This window comes from Giraffa tippelskirchi, chromosome X (assembly GCF_054371585.1).
Source record: "Giraffa tippelskirchi isolate mGirTip1 chromosome X, T2T-mGirTip1v1.2.pri, whole genome shotgun sequence".
Classification (NCBI taxonomy): Eukaryota; Metazoa; Chordata; class Mammalia; order Artiodactyla; family Giraffidae; genus Giraffa; species Giraffa tippelskirchi.
In genome coordinates, this window is record NC_137289.1 from 152,376,840 (window position 1) to 152,402,088 (window position 25,249).

General features: G+C 51.0%; 1 protein-coding gene, 1 long non-coding RNA gene and 1 other non-coding gene across 3 annotated transcripts in view; 2 read left to right on the top strand and 1 right to left on the bottom strand.

Annotated features, from left to right (window-relative positions):
- Positions 1–25,249, bottom strand: part of LOC145536412 (uncharacterized) — a 111,442-nt gene that overhangs the window by 30,997 nt on the left and 55,196 nt on the right. The gene's annotated exons all lie outside the window — the stretch shown is intronic.
- MXRA5 (matrix remodeling associated 5) overlaps positions 8,772–25,249 on the top strand; it is a 29,379-nt gene continuing 12,901 nt past the window's right edge. Inside the window, exons 1-5 of the mRNA XM_081565737.1 lie at positions 8,772–9,478; positions 12,928–13,146; positions 16,169–16,298; positions 16,523–16,913; positions 18,188–23,197. Of these exons, the coding sequence (XP_081421863.1) occupies positions 9,432–9,478; positions 12,928–13,146; positions 16,169–16,298; positions 16,523–16,913; positions 18,188–23,197 (5,797 nt within the window). The 5' untranslated portion in view covers positions 8,772–9,431. The remainder of the gene's footprint in view (positions 9,479–12,927; positions 13,147–16,168; positions 16,299–16,522; positions 16,914–18,187; positions 23,198–25,249) is intronic.
- On the top strand, positions 9,675–9,747 carry TRNAG-GCC (transfer RNA glycine (anticodon GCC)). Its single transcript has one exon. It is a non-coding gene; the product is annotated as a tRNA-Gly (tRNA).

Sequence of the window (25,249 nt, forward strand, 5' to 3'; positions counted from 1 at the left end):
GGGCTTTGTTGCCCTGTGGCACATGGGAATCTTCCCAGACCAGGGATCGAACCCGTGTCTCTTGCATTGGCAGGCGGATTCTTGACTACTGAGCCACCAGGGATGCTCCAGTCTGGGTTTTGCGACCCTGAGCTACATGGTGATGTGGCCTGGGGAGCCGAACAATAAATCCAGGGCTAGGTTCTCAATGCAGGGGATTTCGTTTCAATGGATCTGCCACTCAAAAACTGCAGTCCGTGGACCCAGAGCACCGGTATCACCTGGGCGGGAGGGGCTGGAAATGCAGAATTTGGGGGCGATATTTCAGATATGCCAGATAAGAATCTCTGTTGTGTCTGACTCTCTGCGACCCCATGGACTGTAGCCCACCAGGCTCCTCTGTCCATGGTATTCTCCAGGCAAGAATACTGGAGTGGGTTGCTATGCCCTTCTCCGGAGCATCTTCCCAACCCAGGGATCGAACCTGTGTCTCCTGCATTGGCGGGCGGATTTTTCAGCACTAGAGCCATCTTTGTTCAGTCGCTCAGTCGTGTCTGACCCTTTGCGACCCCATGGACTGCAGCATTCCAGGCCTCCCTGTCCATCATCAACTCCCGGAGTTTGCTCAAACTCATGTCCGTCGAGTCGGTGATGCCATCCAACCACCTCATCCTCTGTCGTCCCCTTCTCCTCCCGCCTTCAGTCTTTCCCAGCAACAGGGTCTTTTCCAAGGAGTCCGTTCTTCGCATCAGGTGGCCAGAGGATTGGAGCTTCAGCTTCAGCACGAGTCCTTCCAATGAATATTCCCAAATAAAAATCTCTACTGTAGCAAGACCCCTGGGTGACTCAAAAGAACACAGACTTTAGAAGCACTGACCTACTAAGATTTCTCAGATCCATATGTTAAGGAGTTTTCTCCTTGCAAAGCGTGACACATAATACCGTATCTCCTGAAATTAAAAAGCACTATTTTTATTTTAAGAAGCTCTCACCAAGCAGTCCATCCATGAAAACATTCTCCCCGCACCCCCAGCACCTCCTTCACATGACTTCCAGACACAGCATCTGCATTTTTATTTTATTTTAGATCTCTTTTAATAGACGCTTGCCCTCACAACCGTTTAATTTAACACAGCATACATGATGAGCCAGAAACGAACCTGAAACTTCTTTCAAAGTAAACAGTGTTGAGAAAGAATCTTTTGACGCTTCATCATTTTTTTTTCCCCTAAACTGAAGCTAACCCCGCCCCCCCCTCCTAACCATCCATTCCCATTCCAGAGCACCATGGAACTCTTAAAAACAAATTATACATAAAAAAATTCGCCACTACAAATTCCCAGATGATCAGTTAACTGGGCAAGTAGGCACACCTCACACACACACAAAAAAAAGTAGGGAAAAGAAAAAAAAGGAACCATTCTTTCCGCGATGGTTTTATTTTTTTAATTTGGAAATTGGCTTCCTTTTTGAATTTGTCTTCCAAGATGTACAGTGGCTTAAGGGGTGGCCCCTTGCCATCTGCTATACTCAATTTAAAACTCCTCTCATCATACAATTTTTTTTGACCACTACTTTCTCCACTCTCTTCATTTACCTGCTCCGTGACAGTGAAAACGTGCATTTGCTCTGAACAGCTGCAGTTTTCAAGGTCTTTGCCAGAATCATCAAAGCGGAGGCATTTGCCTCTCTTTACTAAGTTTAAATTTTTTTTTTTCCCTTTACACACTGACACGCTGTAGATTGTGGGTGATTCCATTCATGTCTGGTGCTTGTAATGAAGCTTCACCGTTCGCGTTTTCAGTGAAGATGTGTTACGTTTTGCATTTATTGCGTAGTCTCATATTATAGTGAGGGTGGCTCAAATGGTGAAAGAATCTGCCTGCATTGCAGGAGAACTGGGTTCGATCCCTGGGTCAGGAAGATCCCCGGGAAGAGGACATGGCAACCCGCTCCAGTATTCCTGCCTGGAGAATCCCATGGACGGAGGAGCCTGGCGGGCTACAGGCCACAGGGTCGCAAAAGAGTCGGACACAGCTTAGTGACTAATACTCACTAGCACTTTCATGTAGTAAAATTATGGCAGATTTTTCTTGTGTGTTGTGGTCCCTCTGTAAAAACAATTCAAATAAAAATGTCTCAAAATGTCAGTTTCCTCCCTGACTTTTGCATGTAGTCGAATCAAAGATTCAAAGTGTTTCTGGAACATCAAAGGTGACCTCTGACTCCAGAGCGAAAACAAAGACGTTTCCAGCCTTTTGAAAGGATGTCTCTCTTATTTTCCAAATGCTAGTCCCCTAATAGTTTGCAAATGCAAAAGGCATCCTTTAAAAACACCCAGAAGGCAGGGGGCTGAAAGTAATCAAAGCAACATAGGATGCATACGGTAGTGTCACATATGGGGAGGAATTTTTTAAAATACTTTCGGTCCGCATTTCTGCTTTCAAAGAAAAGCCTCTGTTTCCTGTGGTTTTAATGATTTGTCTGTTAACCTCCTGGCGAGGAGATGGGAGAAGGAAGGACAGACAAGGGCCAGCGAGCAGGTTTAATTTGAATGGATGATTCCTAACGCAGTGGGATTTGAGGCAGATGGAGAAATTCTTCCACTAAAACACAGCAATATAATAAGAATAATGCTATCTATCATTGCAATGTCTATATATATGTTATAATAATACTACTATATATTATTACCATATATAATATAATAATACTATATATTACCATATATAATAATATGTAATATAATAATACTACATATTATTGCAGTATATATATACAGTATAGAAATAATACATTATAATATAAATACTAATAATAGTATATATTATTTCAATGTATATATGATAATATAATAATACTATGTTATTACAATGTATATTTTATATTATTACGATGTATATATGATAATATATAACAATAATACTGTATACTACAACATATAGTGTAATAATACTATATGTTATTACAATGGATATATAATAATTATATTACAGTGTATATATAGCAATATATAATATACTATGTATCATTACAATTTGTATATAATCTATATAATATGTATATTATTACAATGTATATATAACAGTATATAGCATAATACTATATATTATTACTATATATTATTGCATCTATATATAATAATATACTATATATTATTACAATGTGTATATAACAATATATATAATACAATAATAATGCTATGTATTATTACAATGTGTATACTATATATAATATATTTATTATTACAAGTATATATACAGCAATATATATTATAATATCTATTTCTATATATTATTGCAGCAATATAATAATACTCTATAAATAACTTTTATAGAGTCATTATTACATAGAAAGTATTATATTAATTAATTATAATATATAATGTAATATATTATCAACAATAATAATTTGTTTTTTACATTGTTGTCTTTCCTGGAAGAATTTCTCCATCTGCCTCAACTAACTCTTATAGAGTAATTATTCTATAAAGAGAACAACTGCTATTACCATTCTGTTGATGCAATAATTATTATTATTCTGTTGACACCAGAAAGTCTGATATTCGGTCTACTGTCAACCCGTGGGTGCATGTTAGTTGCTTCAGGCGTGTCTGACTCTGTGACCCGGTGGACAGTAGCCCACCAGGCTCCTCTGTCCATGGGATGCTCCAGGCAGGAATACTGGAGTGGGTAGCCATTCTCTTCTCCAGGGGGTCTTCCCGACCCAAGAATCGAACCTGGGTCTCCTGCATGGCAGGTGGATTCTTTACCCACTGAGCCACAAGGGAATCCCTCCCCGCTGGTTGCCATAAATTTATTTTCTATGCCTGTGAGTCTGTTTGTAGTTTATGAATAAGTTCTTGTGTCATGTTTTAGATGCCGCATGTAAGTGGTGTCATACGATACTAGTCTTTTTCAGACCTATTTCGCTTACTATGACACTCTCTAGGTCTGTCCATGTTGCTGCACGTGGCATTATTTCATTCTTTTTTACGACTGAGTAATATTCCATGTTGCTGCACCTGGCATTATTTCATTCTTTTTTATGACTGAGTCATATTCCATCATATACACATAGCGCGTCTCCTTTATCCGTTCGTCTGTTGATGGACATTGACGTTGTCTCCATGGCTTGGCTGTTGTGAATGGTGCTGCTGTGAACATTGGGATGCCTGTAATTATGGTTTCCTCTGGATACATGCCTAGGAGTGAGATGGCTGGATCACATGGTAGCTCTGGTTTTAGCTTTCAAAGGAACATCCCTACTGTTCTCCATGGTGCCTGAACCAACATACAATCCCACTCCGTTTTTAATTACTCTTGTGTTTTGTTTTCAAATAGTCAGATCATCTAAGGGTATTTTCTTCATGCCTGTGGTCTGTCAGTATTAACACTAGGAAGGGGTATTGAGGACTTTTCTAGATATGGTTCAAAGAGGGCGCAATCAGGTCTTGATCATTCTTTTGATTCACAGTTAGTCGCTCAGTCATGTCCAATGCTCTGCGACCCCGTGGACTGTAGCCCGCCAGGCTCCTCTGTCCGTGGGATTCTCCAGGCGAGAATACTGCAGTGGTTGGCCATGCCCTCCTCCGGGGGATCTTCCCCACCCAGGGATCGAACCTGCGTCTCTTGTATCTCTGCATTGGCATGCAGACTTTTGCCCTCCTGAGCCATCAGGGAAGCCCCGTTTTGATTGAATATAGAAAAGCAACGGCTGGTACAAGGGTTTTAACCAGGACACGCACAGACATGTATTTATTCCTACAGTAAATAAAACACAGGAAGCACATTTTTTTTCTTTTTAACATTTAAAAGACAGCCAGGGAGAGGAACACTCCTTGGAAAAGACTCTGATGCTGGCAAAGATTGAAGGCAGGAGGAGAAGGGGACGACAGAGGATGAGGTGGTTGGATGGCATCACCGACTCGATGGACATGGGTTTGAGTAAAGTCCAGGACATGGTGATGGACAGGGAGGCCTGGTGTGCTGCGGTTCATGGGGTCGCAAAGAGTCGGACACGACTGAGTAATGAACAGCAACAGGGAGGTGAAGGACTCCAAGATGCCTTACATGTCCCCTAGGGGCGGGCATACCTGTGACCCACGAAGGTTCCAGAGACATGGGTTTATAGGGCTGAATGTAACGCATTTTGGCCTGCCTCTCAAAGAATCAAGCCCATATCATGGGAGGCAGGCAGCTTATATAGTCTGGCCAGGAGTTTGGCAGGAATGGTATGGGATTAATTTAGCCCTGGATGAGGTGATAAAATCAGATGGGAACTATATAAGCAGGTAGGAAACTGCCCACTATTGAATTTTATTTCCTTTTAAAGCACAGTTAACCTGTTCTTCCAAAGGTTTTGGCACACAAGCCGTCCTGAGTTCAGCCCATGGGCTATCTATTCACGCTGGGAAAGAGTGAAGGCAGGAGGAGAAGGGGACGACAGAGGATGAGATGGTTGGATGGCATCACCGACCCGATGGACATGAGTTTGAGTAAACTCCGGGAGTTGGTGATGGACAGGGAGGCCTGGCGTGCTGCAGTCCTGGGGTCACAAAGAGTTGGACACGACTGAGCCACTGAACAACAACCCTACAGGTCTCCTAACCACTAAAATTACAGAAGGATCCAGGTCATCTGACTTCCTCTGGGTGTGTACCATCCCCCACCCCCTTCAAGGTTGAACTTGCTATTGCAACAGTGTATTACTTTTCCAGTTGACTTAGCACACACACCCCCAAGTATACACACAGACTATTGTTTCTGAGGGTAAAGAATCTGCCTGCCAATGCAAGACACTCGGGATCAATGGCTGGGTAGGGAAGATCCCCTGGAGAAGGAAATGACAACCCACTCCAGTGTTCTTGCCTGGAGAATCCCATGGACAGAGGAGCCTGGAGGGCTGCAGTCTGCAGGGTCGCAAAGAGTCGGACACCACGGGAGAGACTGAGCACGCGTGAACTGTTTCCAGGTGTGGAAAGTATGTAAATTGTATCTGTATTCCTTCACAAAATATACAGGATAGCGATATATATAATTCTGCAGGTGTCTCATAGGTGTGTTGGCCCCAGGGTTGAAGTTTACATATGATCATGTCCCTTGGGGGGTTTTTTTGGTTTTTTTTTTGACTTCCTTCACCATCGGGAAATGTTCAGTCTCTCTGGGAAAGACGGTTACATAAGATCGCAGCCTGAGGTGAGGTGTGTCATTTGAGGTTGCAGGATATTTAGCGGAGTAAACAGATTCAGCTCGTCTGAGAGGCTCTTGAAGGACATGTGGGGGAGAAGGTGGGGGTTTGTTTAGAACACGAATCTCAGGACTTGCCCGGCAGTCCACTGTCCGTCTCTTTTCCGAGTGACTTGGACGAGTCTTTGTAAACTCATCCATAAGTGAGACTGCTCATCCCAGTTCATCAGCTCTCCTGATGGCTCAGCGGGTGATAAATCCAGCTGCAATGACGGAGACAGAGGAGACTCGGCTTCGAACCCCGGGTCGGGAAGGTCCCCTGGAGGAGGGCATGGCAACCCACTCCAGTATTCTTGCCTGGGGACTCCTGTGGACAGAGGAGCCTGGTGGGCTACAGTCCATGGGGTGGCAAAGAGTCAGACATGACTGAGCACTAACTTAAGGCAAAATAGTTTCCATTTTGCCCAGAAATCCCTTTTCGCATAAGCCCTGCGATGGGTCACTCTGAGTTCACGTGTGTGCGTGGCTACCCTCCAGGTTGACCAGAAATTTGTCCAGCCCGTTTGGCAGAAATAATTCAGCTGAGCTCGGGAGATCTGGGAAGTTCCCTCTGATGGGTCCTTCTTCTTTTCTATTTTAAAATACACAGTTGAGAAAAATCTGGAAACATTTGAGTGAACGCCACGGAACGGGAGACTTCCACCGACCGTGGTATGAAGGAAGGAAGAAACACAAAAATAGCCCCTCGTTCTCAGAGCGCCTGCCAGTAGCTTGGATTCTCGTTTAAGACTTCCCCCTAGACAGACTGGGGGGGGGGCAAGTTTCACATGCCACATTCCTCAAAGTCTGTTTCTGCTCAAATAGAGATGCCGCCTCCCCGTCAGATATCAGTCCACCCCTGGGATTCCCCGGCTTGGGCAGGGACACATTTCCTGTGCAGACTTGTGTTTTTTCACCTCCTTTTGTCTCCACTCACCCTGGAATATTGAGGGTCACTTGTCTGGGTGTTCACTGGAAGGACTGATGTTGAAGCTGAAACTCCAATACTTTGGCCACCTCATGCGAAGAGTTGACTCACTGGAAAACACCCTAACGCTGGGAAGGATTGGGGGAAGGAGGAGAAGGGGACGACAGAGGATGAGATGGCTGGATGGCATCACCGACTCCATGCACATGGGTTTGGGTGGACTCTGGGAGTTGGTGATGGACAGGGAGGCCTGGCGTGCTGCAATTCATGGGGTCTCAAAGAGTCGGGCACGACTGCGCGACTGAACTGTCCTTCTGTTGATGGAGGGTAAGTGGTGGTCGTTGAAGCAGGATTCACTTTTACGTCCCCTGTTAAGCTACGGAACTGAAAATCGCTCCTTACTGTCTGAGTCTTTGCAACCCCATGGTCTTTACGTTGATTCCGTGTCTTGTCTATTGTAAACAGGGCTGCAGTGAACATTGGGGTCCGTGTATCTTTTTGAATTATGTTTCTTTTTTTTCCCCCTGGGTGGATGCCCAGAAGTGGGATTGCTGAGTCATATGTCCATCAACAGAGGGGTGGATAAAGATGTGGTGATATGTACTAAGTCGCTTCAGTCATGTCTGACTCTTTGTGACCCCCTGGACTGTAGCCCGCCAGGCTCCCCTGTCCACGGGGATTCTCCAGGCAAGAATACTGGAGTGGGTTGCCATGCTCTTCCCTGGGGGATCTTCCTGACCCCAGAAATTGAATCCAGGAGCCTCTAAAGAAGCTGACAGGCAGGTTCTTTAGCACTATTGCCAGCTGGGAAGCCCAAAAGCAACTAATGTGTGTGTGTGTGTTAGTTGTTCAGTTGTGTCCAACTCTTTGCGACCCCATGGACTGCAGCCCGCCAGGCCTCCCTGTCCATCACCAACTCCCAGGGTTTACTTAAACTCATCTCTCGAGTCGGTGATGCCATCCAACCATCTCATCCTCTGTCGTCCCCTTCTCCTCTTGCCTTCAATCTTTCCCAGCATCAGGGTCTTTTCCAATGAGTCAGGTCTCTGCATCAGGTGGCCAAAGGATTAGAGTTTCAGCTTCAACATCAGTCCTTCCAATGAACATCCAGGACTGATCTCCTCTAGGATGGACTGGGTGGGTCTCCTTGCTGTCCCAGGGACTCTCGAGAGCCTTCTCCAACACCACAGTTGGGAGGCATCAGTTCTTGGGGCGCTCAGCCTGTTTTTCTCTCTTTGCAGTGACTGCCCTTACCCTGTCTTACCTCTGCCCAGGTGGCCACACTGGTGACAGCCCTTACCTGACCCCTTGCCCTTTTTTCCCAGTTCTCCTTTGTCCTGGAAACCAACACAGGGCCTTCTCTTCCCCCTTCCCGTTCTGCCTTACAGACAACACGGTCCTCTCCAGCCTCGATTTCCCCAGGCCTCCCCTCCAGCCCAACATCTCACTTGCCCCAGCCAGTACCCCGGAGCTCCCCAAAGCGCTCATCCCGGCCCAGCCCCTTCAGGCTCTGCAAACGGAGATGAGGAAAAAAAAAAGCATTCCACCTTTTTTTTTTTGTTGGCAGGAGGATTCAGGCTGGAGGAAGGATGGTGGCTGCCAGGAGCCACAGGAGAGGCGGGAGGGCGTGGCCGGGGGCTCTGGTTGCAGCCTCGCCTACGGCTCCTCCGGAGCTGCCGGCGGGGCGCCCCCGGCTGCTTGCTGCCTGCACTCGGGGTCCGGAGGCGCCGCCAGAGAAAACTCCAGCCCGCCTTTGGGAGCGCAAGCCGTGTTCCTTCTGTCTTCCCCCCCTTGAAAAGAAAGACACGGTCCTCCTCCAAGTCTTGCTGGGAAGGGCGCTCCGGGCGCAGACCTCGGGGGCTGTGCGCTGCCGGGTTTCTCTGCCTCCCTCGGGTGCCTCCCGGAGTTCCTCTCGGGGGTGGGGGGCCCAGATACTTCCCCCTCCCCCGACCCCCGTACCAACTCCTCCAGCTTCCCCCAGCCGGCCGTGTGTGCACGGGGCCCCAGCGGTTCGCCCCGCCGGCGTGGACGAGGCGTGCACACTCGGACCGCGGCGCCATGCGGAGCCGAGAGGAGGGCTGAGCGCGCGGCGGCGCGGCCAGGGTCTCCCGCGCCCCGTCTCCCCGGGGTGGGGCAGGGTGGGGCTGGGCCGAGGCGTGCTCTCGGGGAAGGCTCTCGGCGACGGGAATAAAAGGGCGCCGCGCTGGGAAGCCGAGCCGCCTCGCCTCGCCCCCCCGGGAAGCAGGACATGGCCCCGGCCGACCCCCGGCGGTGACTCGCGCGCCCCGGCCCGGTGGATGCCCTGCGCGCACCGCTCCCGTGGGTCGCGGCTTCCGACGGACAGGTGAGGACCGAGGGCTGCCTGGGCGCCCCCGCCGGTTGCTGGGGAGGTGGGGGGCGGCTCTGTCTGCAAGGGGTGGAGAGAGTTGGAAGGGGGACCGGTGTTGCGCTGGGGGGAGCAGGGGTCGAGGGCAGAGAAGACTTCTGGAAATGTTTCCTGGCGCTCCGTTAAGGGTCCAGCTACCATCCAGAACGGGGCTTCCCTGGTGGCTCAGCTGGTAAAAGAATCCGCCTGCCATGCGGGAGACCCGGGTTCGATCCCTGGGTGGGGAAGATAACCCTGGAGCAGGAAATGGCAACCCACTCCAGTATCCTGGCTTGGAGAATTCTGTGGAATTCCGTGGGGTCGCCAAGAGTCGGACACGACTGAGCGACTAAGAGCAGCACAGCACCATCGGGCACAGAAGGTGACGGAAATCATCCGGGCAGATGCGCTGAGTAGGTCTAAGGTCCCCTTTCCAAAGTGGCCTCGCCCCACCCCATCCCTGGTTTCCTGGGGACCCCCGACAGGACCCTCAAGTGTAACCGGTTGCGCTCCTGCGTTGGTGGCGAGGGGCAAGTCACAGTTGCGGGCCGTCTCCGCAGTTTCTCCAGATCCCAAAGACTCCCCACTCCTAACCCCCGCCCACCTCCTTCTTTTGCCCTGCAAAGTAGGGAGATGCAAAGTCACCTCCTCCCCTCGGCTGGGGGCAGGGGGGTGTCTCCGAGCCGCGCGCAACCTGGGGAAGTCATGGTTTGGGGGAGAGACGCCCTTTGGTGGCCGAGTCTCCGACCTCGGAGACCCTCGGGGTAACCCGAGCCGCGCTCCGGGAAAGCTCGTTCGTGAAGTCACCGCGCAGCCTGTCTCGGCGCGTCCAGAACGCGCGCTGGAAGCCGGCCAGGGACGCAAGGCCGCGCGCCCGGCCCCTCCAGACTCTCCACCTCCGGGTGGACGCCCGCGGACCTCCTCGCGCCCCGAGTTCAGCTTCCCGGGGTTCGCCGGGCGTGCCCAGAGATAGGGCAGGCTCGGGGCGGCTTCCCCGCGAGGCCTCGGGATTGGGGTTCCCTGAGAAGGGGGGGCGCGCCCCTACGGTCTTCTGGGGAGCCCTGGGTGGAAAGCCGAGCGCGGGGAGCGAGGCTTCGGGACGCCGGGGACCAGGTCCGCCTGCGGACACAGAGCTTGGGCATGAGCCTGGTGTGGAGGTCAAGCGCGCGGGTGAGGGGCCTGGAGAACCGAAAAAAGCGCTGCAGAAGCCGATCGGTTCCGAGGCGGAGAGGAGGCGCCTGAGCTCGGTGTTTGCAAAGCTGCCTGCACCGTCAGCTCTTTAGGAGCAGCTGTAAAAGGAAACGCGTAAGGGCTTCAGAAAACGTATGTTCCCAGGTCCTCTAAAGAGCGGAAAACGCTGTGCATCTGCGATGTCCCTACAGCGCGGGAGCAAATGGAGTGTTTATGATCAGCAGTCAGCGTTCGCGCAGAAAAGGGAACTGTCGGGAACGCGGGCGTTTCTGTAACCGTGATTCTCCACTTGCCCTGTGTTGCTACTGATCCATAAACTTCATGCAAGAGTTGGCGAAAGTGTGATTTGATGAAGGCATGACTGATCCATGCAGAAATAGTCACTGACTTTCTAAAGGAGGTCGCGGCTGATGCAGCCTAATATTTTATCTGATCTTTTCCTTCCTTTTTTCTCTTTCCCTTTTTTCCTTCTGACCTCCATTGTTTCCTATCTTTTCTCCTTCCTTCCTCTCTCTGTCTTTTTTTTTTTTTTGGTCTTACTGACCTTTTTTGTTTGCCTCAAGATTCTTCATCAGACTATTCCTTGCCTCTTTCGAGTCTCATGGCAGATTTTTCAGAGATTTCTCCAAATTTGCTCCCTGGTAAAGAATGATGTTGTGTGCTCACAACATTGTGGTTCTGCCAAGGGGGGAAAAATTAAGGAGAGGAGACAAACCCACATACAATGGAATACATTCTGCTTTAGTGAACGTCTCTATAAGCCCTAGAAGATGGTATGAGTAAAACTTTAAGGAATGCCATTAAAAGAAGGAAATACTTCTGGTCATAATGGATTTCCTGAGAAGCTTGTTACTCATTATATACAGTATGTAACGGCTTGGGATAAACATCAGAGATGCTTGGGATACATATCGGAGGTGGACAGATAACGGTTACTTTTACGACTTATTATACAAACATAAATGTGTCTGTCATCCCTATATGTGTGTACGTTAGTTGCTCGGTCATGTCTGACTCTTTGCAACCCCATGGTCTATAGCCCACCAGGCTCATCTGTCCATGAACTTTCTCATCTCCCTATATAAGCACAAATATATATATACACATTTATACTTGTGTGCATATATACATTGTTGTTTAGTTGCTAAGTCATGTCCAACTCTTTTGTGATTCCACGGACTGTGGCCTGCTAGGCTCCTCTGTCCATGGGATTCTCCCAGGCAAGAATACTGGAGTGGGTTGCCCTTGCCTCCTCCAGGGGATCTTCTTGACCCAGGGATCGAAACTGGGTCTCCTGACTTTCCTTCATTGGCAGGCAGCTTCTTTACCACTGAGTCACCTGGGAAGCCCTTATATATACATTTATTCAAACACATATTTACATATATTTGTATATTTGTGTGTATATATACATTTTTACAAATATATATTGATGCATATAGGACTTCCCTGATGGCTCAAAGAGTAAAGAATCTGCCTGCAATGCAGGAGATCTGGGTTTGATCCCTGGGTGAGGAAGATTCCCTGGAGCGGGAAATGGGAACCCACTCCAGTAGTCTTGTCTGGAGAATCCCATGGACAGAGGAGCCTGGCGGGCTACAGTCCATGGTGTTGCAAAGAGTCAGACATGACTGATCGACTAACCCTTTCCTTTCACCTTTCATACATTTATACAAATATATATTTGTATATATACACCCATTTGTGTATCTGTACAGGGCTTCCCTGGTAGCTCAGCTGGTAAAGAATCCACCTGCAATGCAGGAGACCCTGGTTGGCTTCCCGGGTCAGAAAAATCCCCTGGAGAAGGCATAGGCTACCCACTCCTGTCTTCTTGGGCTTCCCTGGTGGCTGAGCTGGTTAAGAGTCCTCCTGCAATGCGTGAGATCTGGGTTTGATCCCTGAGTTGGGAAGATCCCCTGAAGAAGGGAACAGCTACCCACTCCACCGGGCCTGTGAATTTCATACCCTCCCTCACAACACAGTGACATTTCCGAGTCATAATATCGATGTCAGGAGTGAAGGCTACATTCCACAGTTGCATTAAACTGAGTGGCGAACAACGATTAAAAAAAATAGAAGGAGTTTTGTGTTGCTCCACGCACATGTTTTGGGTCGCTCAGATATCCCATGCCGACGCCTTGGGAAGCTTAGCACCATGATGAACAATGCAGGTAAAACCAGCTGGCAGTATGGAAGGGCTGTCTGACAGCCGGCTTTGTGTGGCTCCCTGACAGGTGTGCCGGGATGACCCACCCGGATGAGATGCCGACGACATGGGCGTGGTGGCGAGCTCTCTCCATGGTCCTGATTCTGCTGTGGGGCCACCCCCGTGTGGCACTGGCCTGCCCCCACCCCTGCGCCTGCTACGTCCCCAGCGAAGTCCACTGCACGTTCCGCTCCTTGGCATCCGTGCCTGCTGGGATTTCTCCGCATGTGGAAAGAATCAATCTGGGGTTTGTACCGCATTCCTTTTGAGCGATCTTCAGCCTCCTCGCGAGCAGGCGGGCAGGTTTCATTGTTCATTTTCGGGTGTGTGTGCACGTACGTGACTGTGAGTGTATACGGGTGTGTGGGTCACCGTGTCTTGCATGATGCACCGAATCAAGAGGACATTTATAACTACTACATGTGGTCCTTTGGGGCTAGTATCTGAATTAATTCATCAGCACCAATCTCTGTCATAAAGCTTGATTATGAACCATCACAGACAGCTTCAGCTCCTTGATAAATTTCCATGGATAACAGTTCTTTAATACACTGCAGATGCAAAATGTATGACGCATGCATAAATATGCTAATAGCATTTAAATAGATTTCAGCAGTTGTTACAAAATGATAAATAGAATGAGTGAGACGTCTTTGACCCCGAGTGCATCTTTAAATTATCAGTATGATGCAGTTGTGACTTTGATGAAATTACAGTTCTTTCAGGTTTTGCCTATTTAAAATATTGATGCCTTTTAAACAAGTTTTTTTTTTAATGTATTTATTTATGTGGTTGCATCAGGTCTCAGTTGCAGCATGTGGAATCTTTAGTTGTGTCGTGCCAACTCCTAGTTGAGGCATATGGGATCTAGTTCCCAGACCAGGGATTGAACCTGGGCCCCCTGCATTGGGAGGAGCATGAAGTATTAACCGCTGGATCATCAAAAAGTGAACGTGTTGCTCAGTCATGTCCAACTCTCTGCAACCCCATGGACTGTAGCCCACCAGGCTCCTCTCTCCATGGGATTCTCCAGGCTAGAGCACTGGAGTGGTTTGCCATGTCCTCCTCCAGGGGATCTTCCCAACCCAGGGATCGAACCCCCGTCTCTTACATCTCCTGCATTGGCAGGCGGGTTCTTTTCCACTAGCACCACCTGGGACCACCAGGGAAGTCCCCTAAACAGATATTTTAGTGCAGCATTTCAGGTAGAATTTTTATGTTTTAATTTCCTTCTATACCCGTATATACTTCCTATACCTAAGTGTCAATTTCTATGAATTACAGGTACTCGTGAAATTTTCATACTAAACCATCATTTGCACAGTTCTAGTAGTAGACAATCACTTGGAGTTCTTCAGCAAAATATACTAGCTACTTTCTCCCACCTATAAAACAACAAAACTATTTAGAGTTTGATGAATAGACATTTCGGAGAAGGCAATGGCAGCCCACTGCAGTACTCTTGCCTGGAAAATCCCATGGACGGAGGAGCCTGGTAGGCTGCAGTCCATGGGGTCGCTAGGAGTTGGACACGACTGAGCGGCTTCCCTTTCACTTTTCACTTTCATGCACTGGAGAAGGAAATGGCAACCCACTCCAGTGTTCTTGCCTGGAGAATCCCAGGGACGGCGGAGCCTGGTGGGCTGCTGTCTATGGGGTCGCACCGAGTCGGGCACGACTGAAGTGACTTAGCAGCAGCAGCAGCAGCAGAATAGACATTTTAGTAAGACAAGATGACCAGTAAGACAAAGTCCTCTTTGAGTACAGAGCCTTGAAAATTCTTGCCTTTATCGATTAGAAGGACCAGTGGAAGAGTAAAAGAATGGGCAGTTAAGACAGTGAGATAAACACTTTGCAAATCCGTAGCAATGGACCATGAAATAGGTCTCTCCAGAACAAAAAAGCTTGGCAAACTTGACTGTCTGGAAAAAAAAAAAAATTCTAACCACAATGATGATTACTCCACAGGGAAAAGAGGTTGGCTTTGCCAGAAAAGGGAATAGTAACCGTTTCCTTTTTATAATCTTTAAATCGTTTTACAATTTTAAAACCCGTTTCCTTTTCACAGTCTTCCAATTTATGCAGAAGAGGAACTAAGGCTGCTTTGAATCAGGATCGAATGGGCTCTGCAAGTTTGCAGAAAGGAAAACAGGGTTGATCTGTGGTCACTCTTGTCTCTCAGGCTTCCCTGGTGGCTCAGCGGTAAAGAATCTGCCTGCAGTGCAGGAGACGCAGGTTCGACCCCTGGGTTGGGAAGATCCCCTGGAGGAAGGCAGGGCAACCCTCTCCAGTATTCCTGCCCGGAGAATCCCATGGGCAGAGGAGCCTGGCAGGCTACAGTCCATGGGGTCGCAAAGAGTGGGGCAGTGACTTAGCGACTGAGCACGCAAAGGCTTTGCCATTGGAAGCAAAGACGGATACCAAAATGCCTCTTTTTCCTCCTCCCGCCAACAGTATCTTGAGATGGTTTTGTGTAATATTAAAGAAAAATAAAAATACAAGGACTAATTTCCTGGCACCAACACCGAGTACTTCCATCTGGCTTAATTTGTAACTTGATTCAATGTGCCACATTTTAAATGGCTGATTCATGTTGATGTATGGCAGAAACCAACACAATATTGTAAACCAATTATACTCCCAATTGAAAATTAAAAAAAAAAATAAAGTACACATAGTAGAAAAATATCACTCATAATATCACAGCACTGTTTTTGGATACTGTTAGTAGCTCAGTCGTGTCTGACTCTTTTGACCCCACGGATGGTATCCCACCAGGCTCCTCTGTCCATGGGATTCTCCAGGCAAGAATACTGGAGTGGGTTGCCATTCCCTTCTCCAGGGGATCTTCCCCACCCAGGAATCGAACCCAGGTCTCTTGCACTGCAGGCAGATTCTTCACCGTCTGAGCCACCAGGGAAGTCCAACCTCAAAAGAGATAACAAGGCTGGCATCGTGCATCTTGTTGGGAAAAAAGAAAAGAGACAACACCAGTGTCTTCTGCAGATAGAACTCAGGGTCTGAGTTGCCTGCCAGCAGTCTGCAAAGGGTTGAAAACCCTCGGGGAATGACCTATTATTGGCAGAGCGCTCCTGATTTTCATTCCCACACAGATGTTTTTTTCGGGTTCTCATTCAGCATTGAAAGAAAAAGAGTGGCTCTTTCCTGTTTTGAAAGAAAGAGTTGCTCTTTCCTGTTGGGACAGCCCCAAAGATTTTTTTTTTTTTTTCAGAAATGACTTTCCATTTCTATTCTTTTTTCTTTTCTAGGTTTAATAGCATACAGGCTTTGTCGGAAACATCATTCGCTGGACTGAGAAAGCTGGAGCTCCTCATGATCCATGGAAATGATATCCCCAGCATCCCCGACGGGGCTCTGAGAGACCTCATTTCACTCCAGGTAAACCGGGCGTGGTGGCTTCCCAGGTGGCTCGGTGGTAAAGCATCTGCCTGCCAATGCGAGAGACATGGGTTCCATCTCTGGGTCTGGAAGATCCCCTGGAGGAGGACATGGCAACCCACTCCAGTATTCTGGCCTGGAGAATTCCCTGGACCGTATAGTCCCTGGGGTCGCACAGAGTCAGCCACGACTGAGTGACATTTTTCCACTTGCGGTCTTTGTAGGTTTTCAAGTTCAGCTACAATAAGCTTCGCGTCATCACGGGCGAGACCCTGCAGGGGCTGTGGAACCTGGTGAGGCTGCACATGGACCACAACAAGATCGAGTTCATCCACCCGGAAGCGTTCAGGGGCTTAACCTCCCTGAGGCTCCTCCACTTAGAGGGCAACATGCTCCGCCAGCTGCACCCTGCCACGTTCTCCACCTTCGCCTTCCTGGACTACTTCAGGCTCTCCACCGTGAGACACCTCTACCTGGCCGAGAACGCCATCAGCACTCTTCCTGCTGGCATGCTGCAGAACATGCCGCTTCTAGAGAACCTCTACCTGCACGGCAATCCGTGGTCCTGTGACTGCGACATGACCTGGTTTCTGCAGTGGGACGCGAAATCCAAAGGTAGGAACCGCGGAGGCAGCTAAGACGGTCGAGAACCCACCTGCAGTGTGGGAGACCTGTGTTCGATCGCTGGGTTGGGAAGATCCCCTGGAGAAGGAAATGGCCACCCACTCCAGTATTCTTGCCTGGAGAATCCCCTGGACAGAGGAGCCTGGCGGGCTTCAGTCCGCGGGATTGCAAAGAGTTGGACACGACTGAGTGATTAACACTTTAACTTTCAAGGACAGCGGAGAGGCAGTGTGATTCTTAGCTGCCGACCCTTAGCATTCTGGACAAATTACTCCACTCCAGCTCTTGCTTCCTCTTGGGTTGGGTGAAAGCGCATCCTCAAATCAGTGTGGCAGGAAATGTTATAACGGAAATGTCAAGACACCCCCATAGCATAATGAGTTGGGCAGAGAAACGCTGAAAGAGTCAGTGTTGGCCAGAAAAGGATGAAATCCTGGAGGATTGAGTGTCCAGGAAGCCAAGAATAAGAATGTGAATCCAAAAAAGAAAGTACTGCCTGAAATGAAAAATGGTTGCAAAAAAATGTAGTTATGAAAGGTCGTCATGATACTAGTCATGCCAACAGTTGGTCCTGAAGCATTAGTCACTCAGTTGTGTCTGACTCTTGGCAACCCCATGAACTGTAGCCCACCAGGCTCCTCTGTCCGTGGGATTCTCCAGGCAAGAGTACTGGAGTGGGTTGCCATTTCCTCCTCCAGGGGATCTTCCTGACTCAGGCATAGAACCCCAGTCTCCTGCATTGCAGGCAGACCCTTTAGCATCTGAGCCACCGGGAAGGCCCATAGTTGGTTCTAGGACCTGGAAATGTGTTCATGGGTTGCAGAGACTTACAGAGACTTACAAGGTCCCCTGGACCTTCATAAAAGGAAAACTGCATCATATGTATGAAGAGAGATTCTTTGTCAACTTAAAAATACCTTTTCACGCTGCACATGGGATCTAGTTCCTGACCAGGAATGGAACCCAGACCCCCTGCGTTGGGAGCGTGGAGTCTTAGCCAGTGGACCACCAGGGAAGTCCCTAAAAGTACCTTTTTCAAAAGTCCTCATTGCTCCCTGTCAAGAACTTCCCAGACCCTGGTTAGTTACCACACACGGGGTTAAATGGATTTAAGCTCCTAGGTGACATCACGGGCACAAGGTAGGTAAGGTCTTGAATCTTCGTTGAGACGCACCCAGGTGATAAAGATGCAGACAGAGGCTTCATCCCCTGTCCTTTCTTCGGGTCATTGAGTTAGAGCATGTCTGTCTGATGCTGTGTTTCAGGAGTCCTGAAGTGTAAGAAGGACAAAGCCTACGAAGGGGGTCAGCTCTGTTCCACGTGCTTCAGTCCCAAGAAGTGGCAGCAACGGGAGCTGCAGAAGTTGCAGGATGTCCCCTGCCAGAAGCCTTCGATCGAGTCCCCGCTGAGACAGAACCGGAGCCGGAGTAGCGAGGAAGATCGGGACGAAGAGGAGGACGCCGACCACCCCTTCTCCCCGGACGGATTCCAGTTCCCCACGTGGAACGTGTCCGTCAACATGAGCAACGAGCACGGAAACACGGTCCACTTGGTCTGTGACATCAAGAAGCCCACGGACGTGTATAGACTGTACCTGAACCAGACGGACCCCCAGGAGATAGAGATCAACGCCACGGTCGCCTTGGACTTTGAGTGCCCCATGACTCGACAGAACTACGAGAAGCTCTGGAAGCTGATGGCCTACTACAGCGAGGTCCCCGTGAAGCTCCACCGGGAACCCGCGCTCGGCAAAGACCCCGGGGTCGGCTACCAGTACAGGCAAGATCCTGACGACGACACGACGCTCTACTACACGGGCGTCAGGGCCCACGTCCTCGCCGAGCCGGAGTGGGTCACGCAGCCGTCCATCGAGCTGCAGCTCAACCGGCGTCTGAGCTCAGCGAAAGTGGTGGTGCTGTCCTACGCGTCTCGGCATGCCCTGACCATGTCCGCCAAAGACGCGAGGCCATCTCGGAGCAGAAGCTGGGTGATGATCGAGCCCGGCAGAGCCGTGCAGAGAGCCCAGACCGTCCTGGAGGGGAGCCCCTGCCAGCTGAGCTGCAACGTGAGGGCTTCCGAGAGCCCTTCCATCTTCTGGGTGCTCCCAGACGGGTCTGTCGTGAAAGCACCGATGGAAGACCGCGACGGCAGGTTCTCGGTCCTCACCAGCGGCTGGCTGAAGATCAGGTCGACGCAGCCGTCGGACGCTGGTTTGTACCAGTGTGTCGCTCGGGTGAGGGATGAGGTGGACCGGATGCTGTACAGGGTCCTGGTGCAGCCGCCGGTCATTCAGCCTCTCGACGCGTACACTGTGACCGTTCAGAAGAACCCAGGGGAGCCCGTGATGCTGCCTTGCCAGGCGCTGGCTGTACCGGAGGCCCAGATCAGCTGGATCCTTCCCAACAAAAGGCTGCTGAACGTGATGGCCAACGCCTCGCACGCCTACATGCTGGCCGACGGCACTCTCTCCATCCCTAAGGTTCAAGGCAGCGACAGCGGTTACTACAGATGCGTGGCAGTCAACCAGAGAGGGGCGGACCATTTTACGGTGGGGGTCCAGGTGAGCAAGAGGGGGTCCGGCAGGTCTCCGAAAAGAGGCGGGCGCCCAGGAGGCAGGACTCTTTCCGGAGGGCGTGGAGGGATCGTGGAGGATGAAGGCGGCTCCGGCACGGGAGAGGAAGAGAGCGCATCCACGACGGCCCTCCACCCGCAGGACCAAGAGCTGTTAATCAGAGAAAAGGACGACGCCGTCGGCGGGGGTAAGAAGACCAGGAAAGGGCGCAGAAAGCTGAAACCCTGGAAGCACCCCTCAAAGGAGCCGGAGACCCACGTCGCTGAAGGCCGCAGAGTCTTCGAGTCCAGGCGGAGGATAAACGTGGCCAGCAAGCAGATTAATCCAGAACGCTGGGCAGATATCTTAGCCAGAGTACGTGGGAGAAGTGTCCCTAAGGGAACGGAAGGACCCCAGGTCGTCACAGTCAGCTCACCTTCACTGATGAGGCAGGAAGTGTTATCACCTCTGCCTGCTGTTGCTCCCTACTCGGTATCGCCTGTGCAGACCACAAGCAGTGCAGAAGAATCCTCGGGAGATGTGTCCGTATTTGGCGAGGAAGAGCAGATTTCCAGCGCTGTCTCTTCCACTAGGACCGTTCCGCTCCAACCTGGCCACGACGGAGTCATTGGTAGTGAACCCAGAGTGATAGCCACACGCGTGGAAGAATTTATTGCCGAGGGCTCTTCTGAGAAGACTGTGGGTGCGACTCCCACTGGAGTTGACTCCAACCCGGCCCCAGCCACGACGCCGTCATCTATACTTTATGAATCTTCTACTTTGCAGATCCTGGAAATGGAGCACAAAGAACCCACCAATGAACACGTAGCCACAGACGGCTGGTCTACCCTCGGTGTTGGATCCGTACCGGAGTCCACATCCCCTGAGGATGAATCCCCGATGGACGCCATACCCTTGGCTGAGTCTGAGACTGTGACCTACTTTTACCCCGAGCTGGGGACAGATTCACAACCAGCCGAGAATACCGTGAAAGAACAGGCCTCCACACACTTCACGCCAACCCCCATCTTGTGGGTTGCCGAGGCCAGGACATCTGAGCCACTTGAAGACCCCACCTTAGGAGACCCCGACGTCCCAGCTGAAACGCGCCTACAGGAACAGACAGACAGCCCGCAGCTTGTGAAAACTGGGTTAAGCACTCCAGGCCCCCCACTGATTCCCAAGGGCACGGAGGAGACTTCTCAGACACTGCAGGGAGGGGGTACGCTAGAGACACACCCCACGGACTCCAGACGCATCCAGGGAAACGGGCAAGCCGTAGACCCGACCACTCCGCTTGACTCGACTCTGGAAGTGGTGAACAGCGTCACTGACTTGCAGCATCCCGGGGAATCCACGCTTGGCGTCGTGCTCGGTAAGGACACGACCACGGCAGCAGTGACCACGCCAGCCCAAAAGGACACTTCACCGTCGGTGCTGACCACTCATCCCTCTCGAAAGAGGCCCCACGGGAGGAGGCGATTCCGACCCCACAAATTCCGACAGCGCCATAAGCAGGCCCCGCATACGACGTTTGCCCCGACAGACACTGTCTCGACTCCACTGACCCAAGTCCCCGAAGTGAAGACTCCAAGCCAACTGGCGAGTTCTCTGGGTCCTACAACCTGGGTTAACAATGCCGTAGGTACCCCAGGACGCTTGGACACGGAGGAGCAGGCCGAACCCGTATCCGGGGGCAGCCCACGCAGGAAACAGGTCAAGAGACCCAACAGACACCGATACATCGCTTCTACCCTGAGCTCTGCGGCTTCTGTGTCCAAGCCCAGCCTTTCTCCAGAAGATAAGTATAAAACCTCTTTTCCCTCCAGTTCCCAAGCTGCACTTTCCCCTACGACCATCTCTTTCACCACTGGACACCCACGGGAGATAACCAGCAGGGAAGCCTATAGCCCAGCCGCCACCAGCAAAACACATCTGTCTCCTGACAGATTCCGAGAGACCGTTCCAGTCACACGCCAGCCTGCGTCAGACGGAAAGAAAATGAACAACCACGGTGTCACAGACCTCAGGGACTATCAAACCAATGGTCTGGTGCCTGGAGACTCAGTCACTCACGCGGCATCACCTTCTGTGGCCGAGGTCTCCCCTGCGGGAGGATTTAAGGAGGCGCCTCTGACGTCTCGCTTTCCAGAAACAACAAGCTGGGATCCCCCAGGGGCAACCCAGCCTGCGATGGGACAGACAGACCCACCTGTGACCAGCCCTTCGGAAGCGCTTACAGAATCACCCTCTGTGAGAGAGTCGGCGGATCGAGGTTTGCCTACCGAGTTTTCACCTTCAGCGGCGGTCTCTGTGCTGTTTCAACCCCAACAGGTGGCTCCTGCGACGACTCTCCCCGTCCTAAAAGTAGAGGCATCTTCGAGTCCGGCAGAAACCACCGTCCGTGATCAGAGAGGCCGTGAAACCGCTCACGCTACCGTCCGTCCTGAAATCAGACCCCAGAGTCGCGTGTCCACTCCTGCCCCGGTGGAGGAGCCGGAATCGCCATTCCCACCCACGACTCTCATGTCCTCCGCAGAGACCACCACAAAGCCCACACCACCTCTTCCTTCAGGGACGTCAGCAGCCTGGAAAACTTCCAAACCCCACGTCTCCTTCCATTACGTGGGGATCCCAGAAACCAAAGCGCCTTCAGTGAAGAACGACGTAACTCGGCATCTCTCGAAGCCAGACCAGCTATCTACGCCCTCTTCCAACCAGGACAAGTTTACCTTGACTCCAAAGGAGGAGTTAAGAAAGGAAGCGTTTGATGGCACAATGAAAAACATCCTTCCCCGTGCTCCAGATGGTCCAGACGAGGCTTGGAGGGTCCCGGTTTTCCACCAACCAGCCAGAGTTCCCGCCACACCGATCCCACCAAGAGGAACCGTGAGACCCCCGCAAGCGGTCACACAAAGTCCCTTCAGATACTCGGTCACCTTCCAGCCCCCTCGTCACCTGACCCGCAAACCGGGAATCACTGCGTACCCGTCGAGGGTTTGGCCGGAGGCCGGGCACGTGACGACTCCGAGATCACCGAGTTATCCGACAACTCCCATGGTGGTTTCGTGGCCTGGGTCCAAACCTAGCGTTCCGGGTATGACGACCAGCCAAGGAACTGACCGATTCCCGGGCAACTCCAGATCGTTTGCAAATAACCACCTGCCTGATCTAAGAGAGCCCGTGGGCAAGCCTCCGGATTCGAGAGCACCTCCTTTTCCCAGCGGAAGATTCCCTTTCTTTATCAACAGGACCCTCTCTTTCCCCCAGTTGGGAGGTACTCCGAAACCTCAGCGACCCACCTCTGCAGCCCCGGTGTTGAGAGACAGAAAGGTCCACCCAGGTCCCTACACTCGGATCCACTCTCAGAGCATCTTCCACATGGACCTGGGGCCCCCAGCGCCTCCCGTCTTGCACGTCCCCAGGACCACAGCGCCACCCCCCACGAACGTACGGAACATGCCCCCAGTCTCCTCCACCCGGAGCTCCGTCCCCTTCGCGATGTCTTCCGCCCTGCCCTCCAGAAGCTTCCATCACAGCAGCGCAAAGCTCTTCTCCGCCGGAGGGCTGCCTGCGTCCAAATTCTGGACGCTCGGGGAAAAGCCGCAGATCATCACCAAATCCCCGCAGACCGTGACCGTCACCGCAGAGACGGACGTCATGTTCCCCTGTGAGGCCACGGGGAAACCCAAGCCCTTTGTGACTTGGACCAAGGTGTCCACAGGTAGGGCGTTTACACGTCGGGCGTTCTAACCGGGGTTGGTAGGTGGAGAGGGGAGAGTTCCTTGAGCGTAAGAAGTCTGCATAGAAGCAGAGACTCTCAGAAGAGGACCACAGGTAGGTGGGATGGGAAAGGACTCTAGAGAATCTGTCAAGGGGTGTATCTCTTTACAGGGACGGGGGAGTAAGAAATGAACAAGGGTGTGAGGTTTATTTTTCAAAGCAGCTGTGGAAACACGCAGCATTATTAACTGAGGCTTAGGGCTTCCCAGGTGGCGGCTGGGGCAGCCAACTTCTTTTCGGACCGTTTGGGAGGTTGGAAGTCCAAGATCCAGGTGACCACAGCCCTGGTTCCTCCTGAACCCTCTTCGGCGTGTCAACGGCCGTGTCCTCACGCGGTCATTCGTCTGTGTGTGTCTAGTGTCCCCATCTCCTCCTCTTATCAGAACCCCGGCCCTATGAGATCAGGACACACCCTCGTAGACCTCATTTTTTTACCTTCATCCCCTCTTTAAAGACCATCTCCAAGTACAGCCGCATTCTGAGCTTCTGGGGGCGGTTCCCAACTCCAACATAGGAATTGATGGTGGAAGGAGAAAAGTCAGCCCGTATGACAAGGGACTATACGACGGTCTCTACTTGGCAGACCGGGGTGCTGCAAAGACCGCTTTGCTTCATCCAAAATGACCCATCTGCTTCGGTGTCCAAACAGACTCTAGGTGATGCACGGAACTAAAAGCGATGACCGCCTCTCCAGGTCATCACAGAGCAGCGAGCTGAGCTCCTTGTGTTACTCAGAAGCTTCCCAGACGCGCTCTATATTTTACACGTGTGGGGTATATATGTCCGTGTTCCTCTCTCAGTTCGTCGTGCCCTCTCCTCTCCCAGCTGTGTCCACAAATCTGCGTCTCTGTTTCGGCCCTGCAGTCTCCGGGACTGTACCTCCCTTTTCCCCTTTGTCTTTCCATCTCTCTCAAGCACAGCTGTGTCCTTCAGGCTTGGCTTCTGTTCAGAGAGTTGGGTTCTTTTTTTTTTCCCCTCCATCTGCCTTGTAGATAACCCAGGAAGTGACCGATGCCGTTACATTGGAGACAGCTGTACATTCTCTGCTGATCTCACACACGCTGGACGTTCTCCAACTGTGAGAAAAGACGCTGGACGCAGGCAGATTACTGACAGCTTGGATAGGCTCCACGTCGGACGCCAAACGCTTCCCTAATGATTTAATGAGGAATTTGCTGAAGGAAGCAAGCGGGGAACACCAAGGGGTTTTGGTTCGGAAAGGACTGTGCCTTGGATGGAAGGCATGTCCCTCCACTGAGGAGATCCCTTTTGCACGGATACCTAGCGTCCTCTGTACCTTGTTCCATCGTAGAGTGTCCCTGGGCCATGCCCCCTCCTTAGAGCATCCTGCATCTTCCTCTGCCTGACCAGGATTCTGCTTCTAGCACCAGCTTTTCCTTTGTTTGGAGAAGGAAACGGCAACCCACTCCAGTATTCTTGCCTGGAGAATCCCCATGGACAGAGGAGCCTGGCGGGCTACAGTCCACGGGGGTCGCAAAGAGTTAGACAAGAGTGAGCGACTAACCCTTTTCCTCCAGTTGTTTTTTTTTAATTGGAATATAATTTCTTTACATAATGCTGTGTTGGTTTCTGCTATGCAACCACGTGAATCAGCCATAAGTGTCCACATATCTCCTCCCTCTTAAGCCTACCTCCCAGCCCCCATCCCACCCCTCTAGGTCATCACAGAGGACCGAGCTGAGCTCCCTGGGCTATACCACAGCTGCCCTCTATCTATCTATTTCCCACACGGTCGTGTATATATGTCAGTGTTACTCTTCCGATTCACCTCACCTTCTCCTTCACCCACTGTGTCCACCTGTCCCTTCTCTATGTCTGCATCTCTATTCCTGCCCTGCAAATAGGTTCATCAGGACCATCTTTCCAGATTCCATATGTAGGCGTTAATATGCAATATCTGATTTTCTCTTTCTGACCTCCTTCACTCTGTGTGACAGACTCTAGGTTCATCCGCATCACTGCGAACAGACTG